This window comes from Myodes glareolus, chromosome 10, assembly GCF_982192425.1.
Source record: "Myodes glareolus chromosome 10, mMyoGla1.1, whole genome shotgun sequence".
In the NCBI taxonomy this organism is placed as follows: domain Eukaryota; kingdom Metazoa; phylum Chordata; class Mammalia; order Rodentia; family Cricetidae; genus Myodes; species Myodes glareolus.
In genome coordinates this window covers 50,966,186-50,980,437 of record NC_142035.1, presented here as the reverse complement: position 1 = coordinate 50,980,437, position 14,252 = coordinate 50,966,186, and the positions used below count along the sequence as shown (strand labels likewise).

The 14,252-nt window shown below is 42.7% G+C and overlaps 1 protein-coding gene across 4 annotated transcripts in view; it reads right to left on the bottom strand.

Annotated features, from left to right (window-relative positions):
* Nphp1 (nephrocystin 1) overlaps positions 1-14,252 on the bottom strand; it is a 52,205-nt gene extending 37,953 nt beyond the window's left edge. For 3 of the 4 annotated variants that reach the window (XM_048459821.3, XM_048459823.3, XM_048459822.3), the window contains exons 1-5: positions 14,129-14,252; positions 7,420-7,493; positions 4,227-4,287; positions 1,888-2,012; positions 365-569 (exon numbers count right to left, since the gene is read on the bottom strand). In XM_048459821.3, the coding sequence (XP_048315778.1) occupies positions 365-569; positions 1,888-2,012; positions 4,227-4,287; positions 7,420-7,493; positions 14,129-14,197 (534 nt within the window). In that variant the 5' untranslated portion in view covers positions 14,198-14,252. Of the gene's footprint in view, positions 1-364; positions 570-1,887; positions 2,013-4,226; positions 4,288-7,419; positions 7,494-8,474; positions 8,563-14,128 lie in introns of all 4 variants that reach the window. The other variant, XM_087911223.1, reaches the window with a different exon arrangement.

Genomic DNA, 14,252 nt, shown 5'->3' with positions numbered 1-14,252 from the left:
CCTGGGCGCTGGGAGTAAAGACGTGTGCACAGTGCCAGGCTACTGAAGAACTGCCTCTAATAATGTGAAGCATGTTTATTGCTTCAACCTATAGGATCTGCCTGAGTTGAGTAATTTCATGTATTCCACAATTATAAAATGTACTCTTAACTAGGAGCTATCAAACTACAGCTATTTTGAAAATAAATCCTTAGAAAGGGAAATTTTAATAAGAGAACCTCCTATTTAGTGCTACTTACAAGTTACAGTTATTTTTCTAAAGAAGGTTTACTCTCAGGACTGTGAAGCTAAGTGCACAGACAGCTCTTGGGAATTTCTATTAGGGATGCACTTGCCCTGGCTAGGTTGTAGACTAACTACCTACCTTAAATGTCAGGTCCCCAGCCTGCTGAGCAGCAAAGTCCCCGAGAGCAAAGTATGTGACGATTTCTGCTTGTTTGGGGGAGGCTTGTTCCTGCTTTTCTTCCTCGTCTCCTTCTGATTCTTCTTCCTCTCCACCCGTTTCTTCAGTCTCTTCTTCATCTTCTTCAGTCAAGTCCTCATCCTCTTTGTCACTGTGTGTCTCATCTCTACAAGAAACAAGTCTATCAGTGGGGTATGTGATGTCACATCCAGGCACAGAATGAGCAGAGAAAGCTTGTATGGACAAAAGCTGCTCCATATTTGGAGCTGGAAGGAAAAAGAAGTAACAGAAGAATGTGGATGAGAGTTTCCACCACTCCATGGCCTCTGCATCAGCTCCTACCTCCAAGCTCCTGCCTGCTCAGAGCTCCTGCCTGACTTCCTCTGATGGACTGTGACTCAGGATGTGTGAGGCAAATGAACCCTGTCCTCCCCAAGCTGCTTCTGGACATGGGTTCACAGTAATAGGCGCAACTATACACAATTAGTCCCCCAAACACATCTTTTGCTTTGTTTTATACCATCAAGCATCTTTGAAAGATATCTAAAATACAAAAGCCTAGTCTTCCATATTTTCTTTTCCTGTCTTTTTTTTTTTTCCCAAAATAGGGTCTCACTATGTAGCTCCGGCCATCTTAGAATTCACTATATAGACTAGGCTGGCCTTGAACTCACAGAGATCTGCCTGCTGCTGCCTCCTTAATGCTGGGATCCACTGTCTAGCCTTAACAGTTGTTTCTAATGGGAGCATAAACATAACACTGACTACTCTGTCATTCTCAATATTAGAAAGCAAAAACAGATCCTAGAATGTTTGTAAGTATATCCATTGTTCTACCTAGAGATCAGTGTGAAAGGCCAGAGAACAAGCTGGGCATGGTGGCAAATGCCCACAGTCCTAGCCCTGAAACAGCTGAGAAAGGAAGACTACAAATTCAAGACCACCCTGAGCTACATAGCGAGACCCTGTAGCAAAGAGTTGAGGAATAGCATTTGAAGAGACTCAAAAATTGATTTTTTTTCTCTCCACAACTGGGTTTGTTTATACCTACAGGGCTTTTGTTCTATAATTTGTAAAAACTATTATTAATGTTCTTTCCAACAAAAACAAAATACATGTTTCTGCTTTAAATGTTCCAACAACATTCACATTCTTTGAAAGAGGGAGTCACGTAAGCAGGCAACCTAAAACACTTTCCTTGTTTGCATCAAGCCTCGCTTTAAGGTGGCATGCGTGTTTTCTAACAGTGGTTTACTTAGCTCTTCAGCTCTCAAGTCTACTGCTCCAGCTAGAATACAGTCTGAGGGCAGAGACTAGGATGCCTCTTAGCATCACTCATAGGAGATAACACATTCTGGAATCCACAACACACACACTTAATTGCCTGTAGTGTTTTTTGACATTTTTTTTTTGTTCAAGCTACCATATGTCTCTATTCCTAACCAAATATAAAAAAAAAGGACTTAAGGAGGAAGAGAGCATACTTGAGAGTGTCCTTCTTGCTGATGCCCACAGCAACCTCCTGCAGCTGGCAGGTCAGCTTCTCCAGAAGACTGTACTCCTCCTCCTTTCTCTCCTCATAGTTCCCGACAGGTGCAGATTCATCAGCCTGGGAGAGAACAGGGACCTGACTCATTGGAAAACCAACCCCAGGTTCCCTAAATATATTTAATTTAAAAGGATAACCACAGGGCTAGAGAGATGGCTCAGTGATTAAGGCTGCTTACTGCTCTAGAAGAAGAAACAGGTTTAATTCCCAGCACCCATGTGACAACTCACAACTGCCTATATTTTCAGTTGTAAGGGATCCAATGATCTCTTCTGGTACCCAAGAGAACTGCAGACATAGCAACATATATAGCCAGGCAAGCACACATTCATACACATAAAAAATTCTTACAAAATAAATAAAAGAAGTAAGTTGTTGTGGTGTATACCTTTAATCCAAGCACTCAGCGGGCAGAGGCACAGGGACTCTGAGTTTGAGGCCACTCTGGTCTACAGAGTGAGTTCCAGGATGTCCAGAACTATATAGTGAGACTCTATCTCAAAAAACAAACAAACAAACACAATAAATAAATAAATAAATAAATAACAAAACTCCAATAAATGCTGTAAGACAAGATTACATTTACCTTGGAGGATAAGAAAGAGTTTATAGTTCATTGACTTGGAATTCAAACCAAATGAAAAACAAAATTATATGACTCAAACATTTTTGGGCCTTCTTGCTTCCTTGTTATATATTATGGATCTTATATAATTAGCATGAGACAGGTTTTGGTAGTACAACAATAAGAAAAGTTCGTTCCTAAATTCTAACACTGACTGGTAAAGAAAGGTCTCTTCCCCCTTGAGAGCATCATTTTGTTGTTACATTTTCACTGGCCCTCGGGGGCTAGCCTGCCTTTGACACTGAGTTTTGTGTAACGGAGAGGTTCAGACCAGACGGTCAGGTGCAAGACCAAGCCTTCAGAACAGGTGGCTCCACTTCAAATGCTCCATGGGGCTTTAGCCCTGAACACCATGGAAACTCTGGTTCATGTTTAAAAATCCCAGGACTGCCAAGAGCAAATTCTTGTTCATCTTTCTTTTGTAAAGTCACTGATATGAGAGACACTGTGTCATCAAGAGGCCTCTTAGCCAGGTACTCTCCCCCCACAGAAGCGTTTCTAAACTGTTAACACACGACTAATCCAATGTAAAAGAAAGGGGAACCCCTGTAAGTAGCTGTTTCCAGGCTGAGTTGGCGATGTTGGGTAACGTGATCAGAGAGACTTAGCACCTGAGGTCCTGGCTGCTCTGCTTTCATAACAAAGCTAGGAACTGTGGTGGCTGATCCTGCTTGTCCACTTGACGCACCTCACAAAGGGAACCTCAGTGGAGGAACTGCCTCCATCAGCTTGGCCTGTTAGCATGACTGTGGGAATTTTTCTTTTTTTGGTTTTTCGAGACAGGGTTTCTCTGTGTATCTTTGGAGCCTGTCCTGGGACTCACTCTGTAGACCAGGTTGGCCTCGAATTTACAGAAATCCACCTGCCTCTGCCTCCTGAGTGCTGGAATTAAAGGCGTGCGCCACCACCACTTGGCAGGACTTTTTCTTGACTGTGAATTGCTGTCAAAGGGTCCAGCCCAGGCAGGTGGGCCTGTGTATAAGAACGGGGGCTGGATGTGAGCTTAAGAGCAGGCCCGTGAGCAGCATTCTGTTGTAAGATATTTGATTACACTGTGTAAAGATGTGTCCCTGTGATTGGTTTAATAAAAAGCTAAACGGCCAATAGTTAGGCAGGAAGAATAGGTGGGACTTCCAGACAAAGAGAAGAACTGGGGATGAATCTAAGCCTGGAGGAGACACAGAACAAGTCAGGGGTACAGAATGAAAGATAGGTTATTTAAAAAAATGTGGTAAAACATTGATTAATAAAAGCGGGTTAATTTAAGTTATAAGAGCTAGTGGGAAAAGCCTAAGCTATAGGCTGAACTTTCATAATTAATAACAAGTCTCTGGGTCATTGTTTGTGAGCTTCCAGCCCAAAGAAAAATGTGTCTAGAGCGTTCCTCTGTGGGTTCTGCCTCCGAGTTCCTGCCTTGACCCGTGCCCTGGCTTCCCCTGATTATGGACTGTAACCTTGAGTTAGGGGACTTTCCTTCTTGAAGCTGGCTGTGGTCATGTTTATCACGGCAACAGAAGCAAATTAGAGGAGCAATTCAGAGCTGACTGCATTAGACTTCTTCTCTAATGCAAACCCAGAAACTTCCCAACTGCAATTCATGCCCACTCAAAAGATTTATATAAAAGATTTTTGTGATTTACTATACTTACCTTGCTTAATTTTTGAAGAGCATTTTTATTTTCATCTACTGCCAGTTTTAACTGGATACATCTAAAATTTTTAAAAGATAAAGTATAAGTCAGTTCTCTATTGTTAGAATTAGGCAATTATTTTCCTGAAATTATTCAGTCGCTGAGCAACAAGATGTACTATTCACCTACAATACAGTTTGTCACATGAAGACAGCTGAAGTTACTATCCTGAGCAAAGACAAATGGCTTTTAGAGAACTGTGACCGGGTCACCAAACCTGGGCTCCTCAGGCCAATATCCTTATGCCAGAGGTTCATGCCGAGCAGTTTTTACAGTTACTGTCATGAGGACAGCAAGTCACACTGCCACATGTGATGTGCTTCTTCTAGATCTGTGCTACGCTGCTACCTGCAAGTTCTCGGCCCATCACCACGGGGTCCAGCTAAGCACTTCCCCTCACAGAGCTGGCATTTCTCAGCTGCCCGCAAACACTTGTCTTCCTAATCAATGGTTAATTTGTTTTCTGCATTTACGCTTAACAGGCATCTCACAGTGCTTCTGTGAAGATGATGGAGAAAGCTTGCAAGGTGCCGAGTATGTGGCTTAGTCAGAGGAGGAAATATGCACAGGCCTCCTCTTCCTAACACAATTCCGTCCTTACTCTCTCCACTCCAACACAGACCCGCTGACAGCCATATTTTTACACACAGTTTTGAAAAGTTTCCCCGCTGTCACCTCCACATTATTCGTCATTATTGTTTTATCTTGGGGGAAAGGAAAGGAGTAGGAGTTAGAGAGACCGCAGAAGGTGGTGGCGGAGGAAACTCATGGTCCTCCTCAGCTGCACAGTGACTGGAAGGCCAGTTTGGGATTCACAGACTCTGTCAGTTCCCCTCCCTTCTTTTTAAACAAATTATTACATAATACATCGTTTTTTAAACTCTTTGGGCATCATAAGTGAAGTCTGCTCACGCTGGTTGTGTGGTTGTGTGTCAGCACTGTCTTACCAAATGACCCTTTCTTGCTTTTTAGATTCTTTTTAAGCAATCGGTTCATACCATAGTCATCAAACTTAACAGATTGTCCAGACAGAATCTCTCTCTTGTTGCAGCAGATAACTGATCAGTTCTGTTTTTTTGTTTCTTTTTTTTTTTTTTGTGTGTGTGTGTGTGTGTGTGTGTGTGTGTGTGTGTGTGTGTGTGTTTCAAGACAGGGTTTCTCTGTGGCTTTGGAGTCAGTCCTGGACCTAACTCTTGTAGACCAGACTGGCCTCGAACTCACAGAGATCCACCTGCCTCTGCCTCCTAAGTGCTGGGATTAACGGCGTGCGCCACCACCACCTGGCAACTGATGAGTTCTGAAGGCAGCTGGCTACTGGGGTGGGGGGCATCTAGCAGCTCAGCTATGTTGTACTGATGCTCGTCAGAGAAAGGACGAGTCATGCAGGGCAAAAGAGACCCCTTTGCAGGACATTATCTCATGACTGAAATTGTGAGGTCCAGCCATGATAATCTAAGTCTGGGCAGAAAGGAAGTTCTTTACTTCCTCCAACCATTATCACCTGGGACTCTGGCCATCGATAAATTTAAATGGAGTCTAGAGTCTCAATAGTTTACCCTGTGACAATGCCTGGCAGACTGAGATTACCTGACCTCCACCCAAGAGCAGACCATTCAAAGGAAATTCCTGGCATTACAAGCACTGTAAATAGAAACACCTGTCAGCACTTCACCAGGATTCCCCCCCCCCAGACAAATATCAGCCAATCAGGGGTCCTGAACCTCAGAGACCCCTCACCCCCACCTTTACTGCTATAAAAACCTGATTCTAATTGAGCTCGGGGCTCTCCGGATATTCCAATACGTTGGACATGCAGAGAAACCGAGTTTGCAAACTTGATTAAAATAAAGGCTCTTTGCTTTTACATATGGGACTGGGTCTTCTTTGTTGGCTTTTGTGTGGACCCACGGATTTGGTCATAATAGAAATATTCTGCTTTGGCAAGAAAGAAGTGTCATAGGTAGCTGTCCTGTAACACTGAGATGCCCTTACCTTGTTACAGCACTGTATTTCAGTTGATGGACATTTTTCTTTTAGGATTAAAAGTCAGTATAAAATGTTGTCAGTAATAACCACAACAGGTTGGGGGTGTTGCTCAGTGTATTTTATACCTAACACATGGAACTCCCTGGTCTCAAAACCTGCAAAAATGACTAAAACCACAAATTGGTCAGGGATATGGCTCAGTGGCAGAGCTCTCATACACGTCCCTATGGGAGAGAGACAAAACGTCACCTGGACATGTTAGCCACAGGTGACTTCTTCACAGCCACTGACTTTAAATTAACAAGTCATGTGCTGGTCAACTAAATTATTCCATAATACACACTAATGAAAGAACTGATTCTGGCCACAAGAATAATATCAAACCTTCTCTGGTCTTGCTATCAGCCCAGGGCTTGCACCAGGCACTTGTATAATTTTTACAACAAGTACAGAATGGTACATTCATATGCTTTATCTTCATATCACAAAGTGTGCAGAATATTGATAACCACTGTATTTGATTTAATGTCTATGCGGATTTTACAGGGGGGGAGGGCGTAGTTATATCTACAAATAAGAAACGAAAAGTACAAGGAAACTACAAAATGGAAGAAGTGAGGAAATTGGAGGGAAGTGGAAATGATAGAGTGACTGCGAGCGTGATGTGAACGAGACTAGTCTCTGCTGTCAGCCCAGAGAAAGCCCATGTCTGAGGGGGCAGTTTCTTAAAGAGGGTCAAGAGTCAGGCAGGTAGGGAAGGGGAGCCTCAGGACTAAACCGGCCTCCTGGAGACAGGGTCTAATTGGTGATCTGAGGTGTGGGGGACAGGCGATTGGAAGGAAGGGAAGCCTAAGTAACTGGCGGTCTGTGTTTGCAGTGGTCTGTGTGTACGTAGGCAACCTTCAGGGCTCTTCATAGGTTCAGAAAAGGGCTGCATTAGCAGGACCTGAGAGTGGGTTTTGGGTCCTCTGATGTCAGAAGGTCACTCATGCCCATTAGACATTTTCTGCTGCTCCTGGGTAAGGGGAGGGGCTTTCAAACGGTTTGAGCCAGACAAGGCTTTTTCCTCAAAATTCGAGAGAGAGAGAGAGAGAGAGAGAGAGAGAGAGAGAGAGAGAGAGAGAGAGAGAGAACGCCCGGACAGCACATGAGCAGCACACATTACCTTTGGTAAATATCTCTTCTTTTACTCGGTTCCAGAGCACCTGTCAGTTGGCTTTCAATAACCAAACTATTAACCTGTGACAAATAGAGACAATTTAAGACATTGTGCCAACTACTGCATAACCTTAGGAAACAGAATTCTAATAGTCTTTCCCCCAGTGTATAAAGAACAGTTTTGAACATGGACATACAATAAAATAGAATTTTATAGCAAATACTACTACCTGGATTCTGTCATTAACATCTTATTATGCCTGTTTGCTTTATCTATTCAGGTTTTTTTTTTTCCTTGCAAGTTACCAATACACTTTCCTCAAATAATATACCACTGGCCTCACTAACTAGAGTTCACTGCTTAATGCAAAATTAACATGTGGAGATGCCCAGATCTGAAATACATACTTGATGCACCTGAGCAGATGTATTTGCTTTAGAAGCCCAAACCTTATCAAGACAAACAGCCCTGAACAGTGACTTTATTTCCTCCCTAATGGATCTTCACTGCCTTTCTCCTGAGACAAACCTGCTCACTTTCCCACTGCAAATGAGTTGCCCCACTCACGGACATTTCTGTAAAGGGAGGAGTTGGCGAGCTTGGCTCTGTGTAAGTCTCCTGGGCCCCATGCTTTGGAGGTGTTTCTTATGTATGCATTGGTTTATTTGTTACTGCCAAGTAAGGTTCATGGTCTTGACTGTACCAGGACTTCCTCTTGACCTAGTAATTTGCAAAACCTTTTTTTACCTTTGTTATGTACCCACAAAGAGGCACACATTTATTGGCTTTCCTATAGAGTATGTGGAGAAGGCAGTGTTGGGGAGGGGAAGACATAAAATCACATCAGCTTCCTCTTCATTCTTGGTGTTCGGTGCCCAGCAGAGTGCTACTAAAATTCACCCCCAGTGACAGGGCCAGTCATCAAAGGCATGGCCCAAATGACAGATGATTCTGTGTGGATACCAGGATTTCCCTTCAGGTATTAAAGAAAAAGAGGCAAAGAAAGAAAGAAAGACAGTGAGAGGGGCTGGAGAGATGGCTCAGAGGTTAAGAGCACTGACCGCTCTTCCAGAGGTCCTGAGTTCAACTCCCAGCAACCACATGGTGGCTCACAGCCATCTATAATGAGATCTGGTGCCCTCTTCTGGCCTGCAAGCATACATGAAGGAATGATATATACATAATAAATAAATCTTTAAAAAAAAAAGAAAGACAGTGAGAGCAGAGGAGGTGGGTGGTGGTGGTACATGGGAGGATGGGGGATGAAGAAAAGGGAAGGGAAATTATAATCTCAAATATATAAATATATATACAAATTATATGTATATGTATATATAATTTAAAAAGTAGGTCTCCTGAGCCAATCTGTCTCCTGAAAAACTGATAGTTTCCTGCTGAAAGATTACATTCCCCAGCTTCCCCTGTGGCCTGTGAAGTTATTTCCACCTTGATATGGGCCCATGCCATCTTCTTCTGTAAGCCTTTTGGCCATCTGCACACATGAATGACAAAGATGCCCCCTAGCTGTGAGTAAGCATGGTCCCACCTAAGACCAGTCCAAGTCGATCCTTCCACCTTCCATCGCTCTACAGCTGCTTTAGATCACCTAACATAATGATGCCGAAACCCTGGTTAGGGAATTCAGGTTAGTGATCAACTAGCCACTCAAGGCCACCCATGGCCAAGTCTCCCTGGCTCTCATATGCTCCCTGGCCCCGGGAGAAGGGTCACCTGCTTCTCTCAAGCTGTCTTTTCTTTCCACTCTCTGTCTCTTCCCTTTTCCTCTCACTTTACTGACAACCCCTTCCCAGGTGTTAGGTCATTTTGAGACATGGAGGACGCTCTGAGTGATTGGATATCGATCTGTTTTTGCTTGTGTCCCTCATCCATTCCAAATTTCCTATAGAATTAAAACTGGCAATTCTCCTTCAACCTTCAATGCAAATCTGGCTCCATATACATTGGACAAATGGCCATTGCTGACCCAAATTTGGAACTTTTGATTTTCAATATCTAAATGATTTAAACGATCCCATAAAACAGAATGGTAGTGTGGGCAAGGCCTCCTCCCCCATAAAACTCCCAGCTCATATAAATTTCTCAAGGCTCTGGCTTAAAACCACACCCAGAGCCCAGATGCCCACCATTTCTGCTGGGCCTTCAAACTTGCATCTTTACAATTATTCCTGAGATAACATGGAATTCTTTTGCCTTATGCTTTTTTCCCTCTGCTTGTCTGTCTGTCTTCTCAAGTCTGGAAAATCCTGCTTGCATCTTGCTTGTAACAGCTAAGGGGTAAAAGCACCTCAGGCTGTCTGTCCATCTGCAGACACATACAAACGGCTATGGAGATGTATGGCACTGGGTCAGTCTTACAAAGAAAGATCTAAATGTCTTTTGGGTATGGATAATATCAAAAAATCGTTCCACGTGTTTATTCTACTGAGAAGCTGGGCTCTGGAGTTGGAATTTGGCCCGTGTAGTCCAGATACAAGTTTTGTTGTGGTTGTTTTTAAATTTCCCCCAAAGTCTCTATCCTGGGTCAGGGAAGCCACCTGATTCTGTGACAGGGAAAAGAGAGGAACACAGAACAGCCGGGAAAGGAACACTGTGCATCCCTGGAGAGGTTACAAACGGCAAGGTGATTAACTGAATTCTCCTCACTTTTCTGTACTTTTGTTTACTATCTTTAAAACTGTTGGTGAAACTAACTTTCTGTACCTAAGGAATTCTAAGTTCATTGACTGTGCTTTAAGGAGGATGTTTAGACAATCTTGATTTGCTATAGCATACTATGTATGCAACCTGGCTTTAACTCTCGTGTAGGAAAAGGGTAGCATTTTAGAAGAAAAAAGTTTTGTCTAAACTCTTATTTAGACAGGAGTCCTAGCAGGTTCACCTTGGAGTGATGGCTTGCAGCCATCTTGGCTGGTGACCTCATCAGGATGTAAACATGCCGTGTAACTTTACCACCATCTTGGCTAAAGTGATCATGTGACGTCCCTCTACTTATCACTGTATCCTCTTTACACTAACTAAGGATGGCCACGGCTTACACCAGGCTCCTAAGATGGTTTGTTTTAAAACTGGGTCATACAGAAAAAGCCGTGATAGTTTTGCTACCTTTGTTAAGCTTTAGCTATTTGGTGAAACTGAGTCATATAAGGAAACTGGTATTTTGTAAGTGCGCACTATAAAAGAATCATAACAACGAGGTCCTCAGTCTCTCTGTGGACTGTATTTATGTTTAAAGTTCAACAACTAAAAATTTTAAGGTTCAAACTATATAATAGATAAAATCTCAATCTTATAAAAGTTACTAACATCATATAATGTTGAGGATAATTAAAATATACAAATTAATGGTCAGTCACGCTTATTGCAAACGTAATTCGTTTCCAGGAACAAGCTTAGAGGTAGAGACCAATTTTATTTCCCATCATAGTGCTCTGTGTGTTGTCAAAGTTAAGAGTAAAGCAAGTATGGCAACAGCAAACAAGTTTGAAGTAAACTTAAAAGTTTGTTTAATGTAAAATAATATTTAAAATATGGTATATAAAATTGGTTATGAAAAATTGAATGTTTAAGTTAAATGAATTGTATTTATAATACACTTGCACGGCAGGACGTCCCCAAGCTCACGAAGTTCCCTTGAATGCAGCACAGGTCACCCCAGCACAGTAAGTTGCATGCTGGGAAATAGGACTTGCCAGAGCCTGCTGCTGCTGCCTCTGGCTGCGCAGGTCTAATGGGCTTCGGCCATGTAGGCCAAATCAGAATGAAAACAAATAAAAGATATCCTTATGAAAAGATGAGTTACTCCTCATGACTCACATGGCACGGGATGGTTTTCTGGCTCAATGGAAGATCTCAGTTTACTCTCATACCCTAAATATCTCAAACAACAGAGAGGAAAATCGCAATTACTCTGCCCTCAATGTCTTCCTAACTGACATATGAGGCTGCTGAGTCCAGGGGAACCTTGGACATAAGCCACCACCTGACTGGTAATGAACCTACATGCTGGTTCACTTGCCCATGCCCTTTGCCCTGGTATTCAGTTCTTCCTGTTAGCAAAGGAAGACTCCAGGGTCCACACCCTAATTACCCATGTTGCCTCATTAGAGGAAGAGGTCAAATACTCTATCGTCAAAATCACAGCTTGGAAAATTGTTCAGACTATCCAAGCGGTGTCTTTGACAGTTGGTTTTGTTGGACTTATTCTTGGAATGTGTTCTCAGGCTCCTCCCAGGAGTAGTGGCTAGGAATGAATCAATTTCAGCTTTGGTTATTCAAAGGCCTCTATGGAAATATATTTCTCCAGGTGCAGCTTGTCCTTGTGATTGTATACAGCCTGAACTCATGAGAACTTTCCTCATGTGACCTTTCTGAACCCCCAGAGTATAAACTGTCTGATGTTCTGAATGAAGTTGGCTATGGCACGAGACTTCAGTCCACCTGATTAATTGGCTCCATTCTCCCGGGTCCCACTGCCTCTAGAGTGGAAACACACATATTTAAGGATGATGTTTAAATACACATAAACATTGAAGTTCAGGTTAGTCATATCTATATTATCAAAAGTATTTCTTTATGATGAAAACATACAAAATTGTGCACTTTTAAAACAAAAGCCCAAAACTGTGTGACCCGTGAACTCCAGTAAGTCTCTCAATCTGTTAGAGATTATGAAATAAATTATTTAGTGAAAAAATTCTTGGTAATAGACTACATATGTAAAATGAAAAATAGACAGGCATGGTGGCACATGCCTTTAATCCCAGCACTCAGGAGGCAAAGGCTGGAGGATCTCTGTGAGTTCAAGGCTAACCAGGTCTACCTATTAAGTTCCAGACCAGCCAGAGCTACATAATCAAACTGTCTAAGATAAAATAAGAATTTCTGAAAACAAATGAACAAACCATTATTTGCAATTTATTTGGTTATTTTATTACTTCTTTTATTTTTTGAGATTATAATATAATCTCACAATTTCCCCCTTTCCTTATTCTTAAGGTTCTTATTTTTAAGAGTAATAGGAATTCAGTGTCTTGAAAAAATATATATAAAGGCAAACAATAACCATCAGCAGTTTGCCCTATACACTATTCTGTCCTGCTTCCTTCTATATCTTTTTATGTCTAGGATACATAACAAATGTTATTGAAATGATGTTTATTCCATTTTACATTATTTTTCCTTTTCATATTTATTGATTTTATGTGTATGAGTATTTGCCTTCATGTGTGCCTGTGTACCACATGCATGCCTGGTGCCTTCAGAGGCCAGAATCAGGCATCAGCTCCTCAGAAGTTAGACAGCTGTGAGCCACTGTGCGGGTGCTGGGAACTCTATGAGGGTCTCTGGAAGAGCAGCCAGTTTTCGCAGCCACTGAGCCATCTCTCCAGCTCCTTACATTCTTTTTCTAACTTGATCTCTTACCACAAATATTTACCCCCAAACCCCAAGAGCTCTAGCAAAAATCTCTTCATAACACTATCAGATTCCATCAGACAGTACTAAGTCGATAAGGAATTGGAAATGACATCACCAAGGAAAACTGCAGCCCTGTCTTGGTAGCTGTGTCTCCTGGCAGTCAGAATGCCCCTTTGTGGTTAAACATTCTGAAGCTGCAGTTAGATTGTTCCTGTTGTAACAGAACCAAGGAGGCCAGAACACTTTCTCAGTTGCCACACACGGACCAGAACAAAGTACCGCATCCTCCAAAGAATCAGACTTCATGATAACGCTTCCATTGTGATTCTGACATTCCCCACCCTCACACACGGGCATTTCAACAGAATCATCATCATAAGTACCTCAAAAGGAGAGTCCAGTCAACCACGATTCAGGAGAGAAAGAGGGACATGTCATCAACATCAATTAAAATGTGTTTACAATCTACAATGGGAGAAGCCCCAGGCTGGTCTCCAGCTCCTGCAGCCCTCTCCAGTCTCTCTGAAGCAAATGTTTTATTTTGCTATACAAACTTCTGTTTAAGTGTTGAGTCCTACCACTAAATCCTTTCCCTCAAGACAAGAACTGAGAAGCCCTGTATAACAATAATCCATTTATGGATTAACTTAATCCATCCCCCAATACTGATCATTTATTCATATCCAGTTTTTTCCCATTATAAGCAAAAAAAAATGTGGTGAACACTTTTATATATTCATCCCAATTTTAAATTATTACAAACGGTAGATTCCTGGAAATGTAATCAGCCAGCCTAGGAGAATCAATGTTTGCTGTATCTTGTCAAACTGCTGTCCAGAAATGTAGCTTATGCACCAGAGCATCGTCTGTTTCACTGACAGCTTTGATGTAAAATCTTTGAGATCTTACCTCTTTTATAAGTGCTTGATTTCCTTTGAAATTAACTTTTCTTAAATTACCAATCTCCTGTCCTTGGCTCGTTTATCGGATCTCAGGTATTAAGTCTATTCGTTGACACCTGTTACACTTGCCTTTCAGAAAGTGATGACTTTCAAAGAAGTGGTGTAGGACTAGGGTGGAATTGGCTAGTTTAGACACCGGCGGGAAGGATGGGGGGGGGGGGGTGTTGGGGGCCGGTGAGTCGTTAGCTGGAGTTAATTGACTCACACGGCTTTCTGGAGGTTTTGTCTCCGGCGGGGGCCGGGGTTAGAACGCTGCCGCCGGGCGCTCGGGTCTGGGCGAGCGGCTGGGATGTGGAGCCCCTTTCTCCCACACCTACCTGCAGCTTCAACTCCTGCCCGCGGCGCCTCAGCGCCTGCAGCGGGTCCCGCGGCCTCCGGGCGAGCATCGGCCTTGGCGCCGCCGGAGGGACCGCGCTGGTTGCCAGGGAAACCAACGCGTGA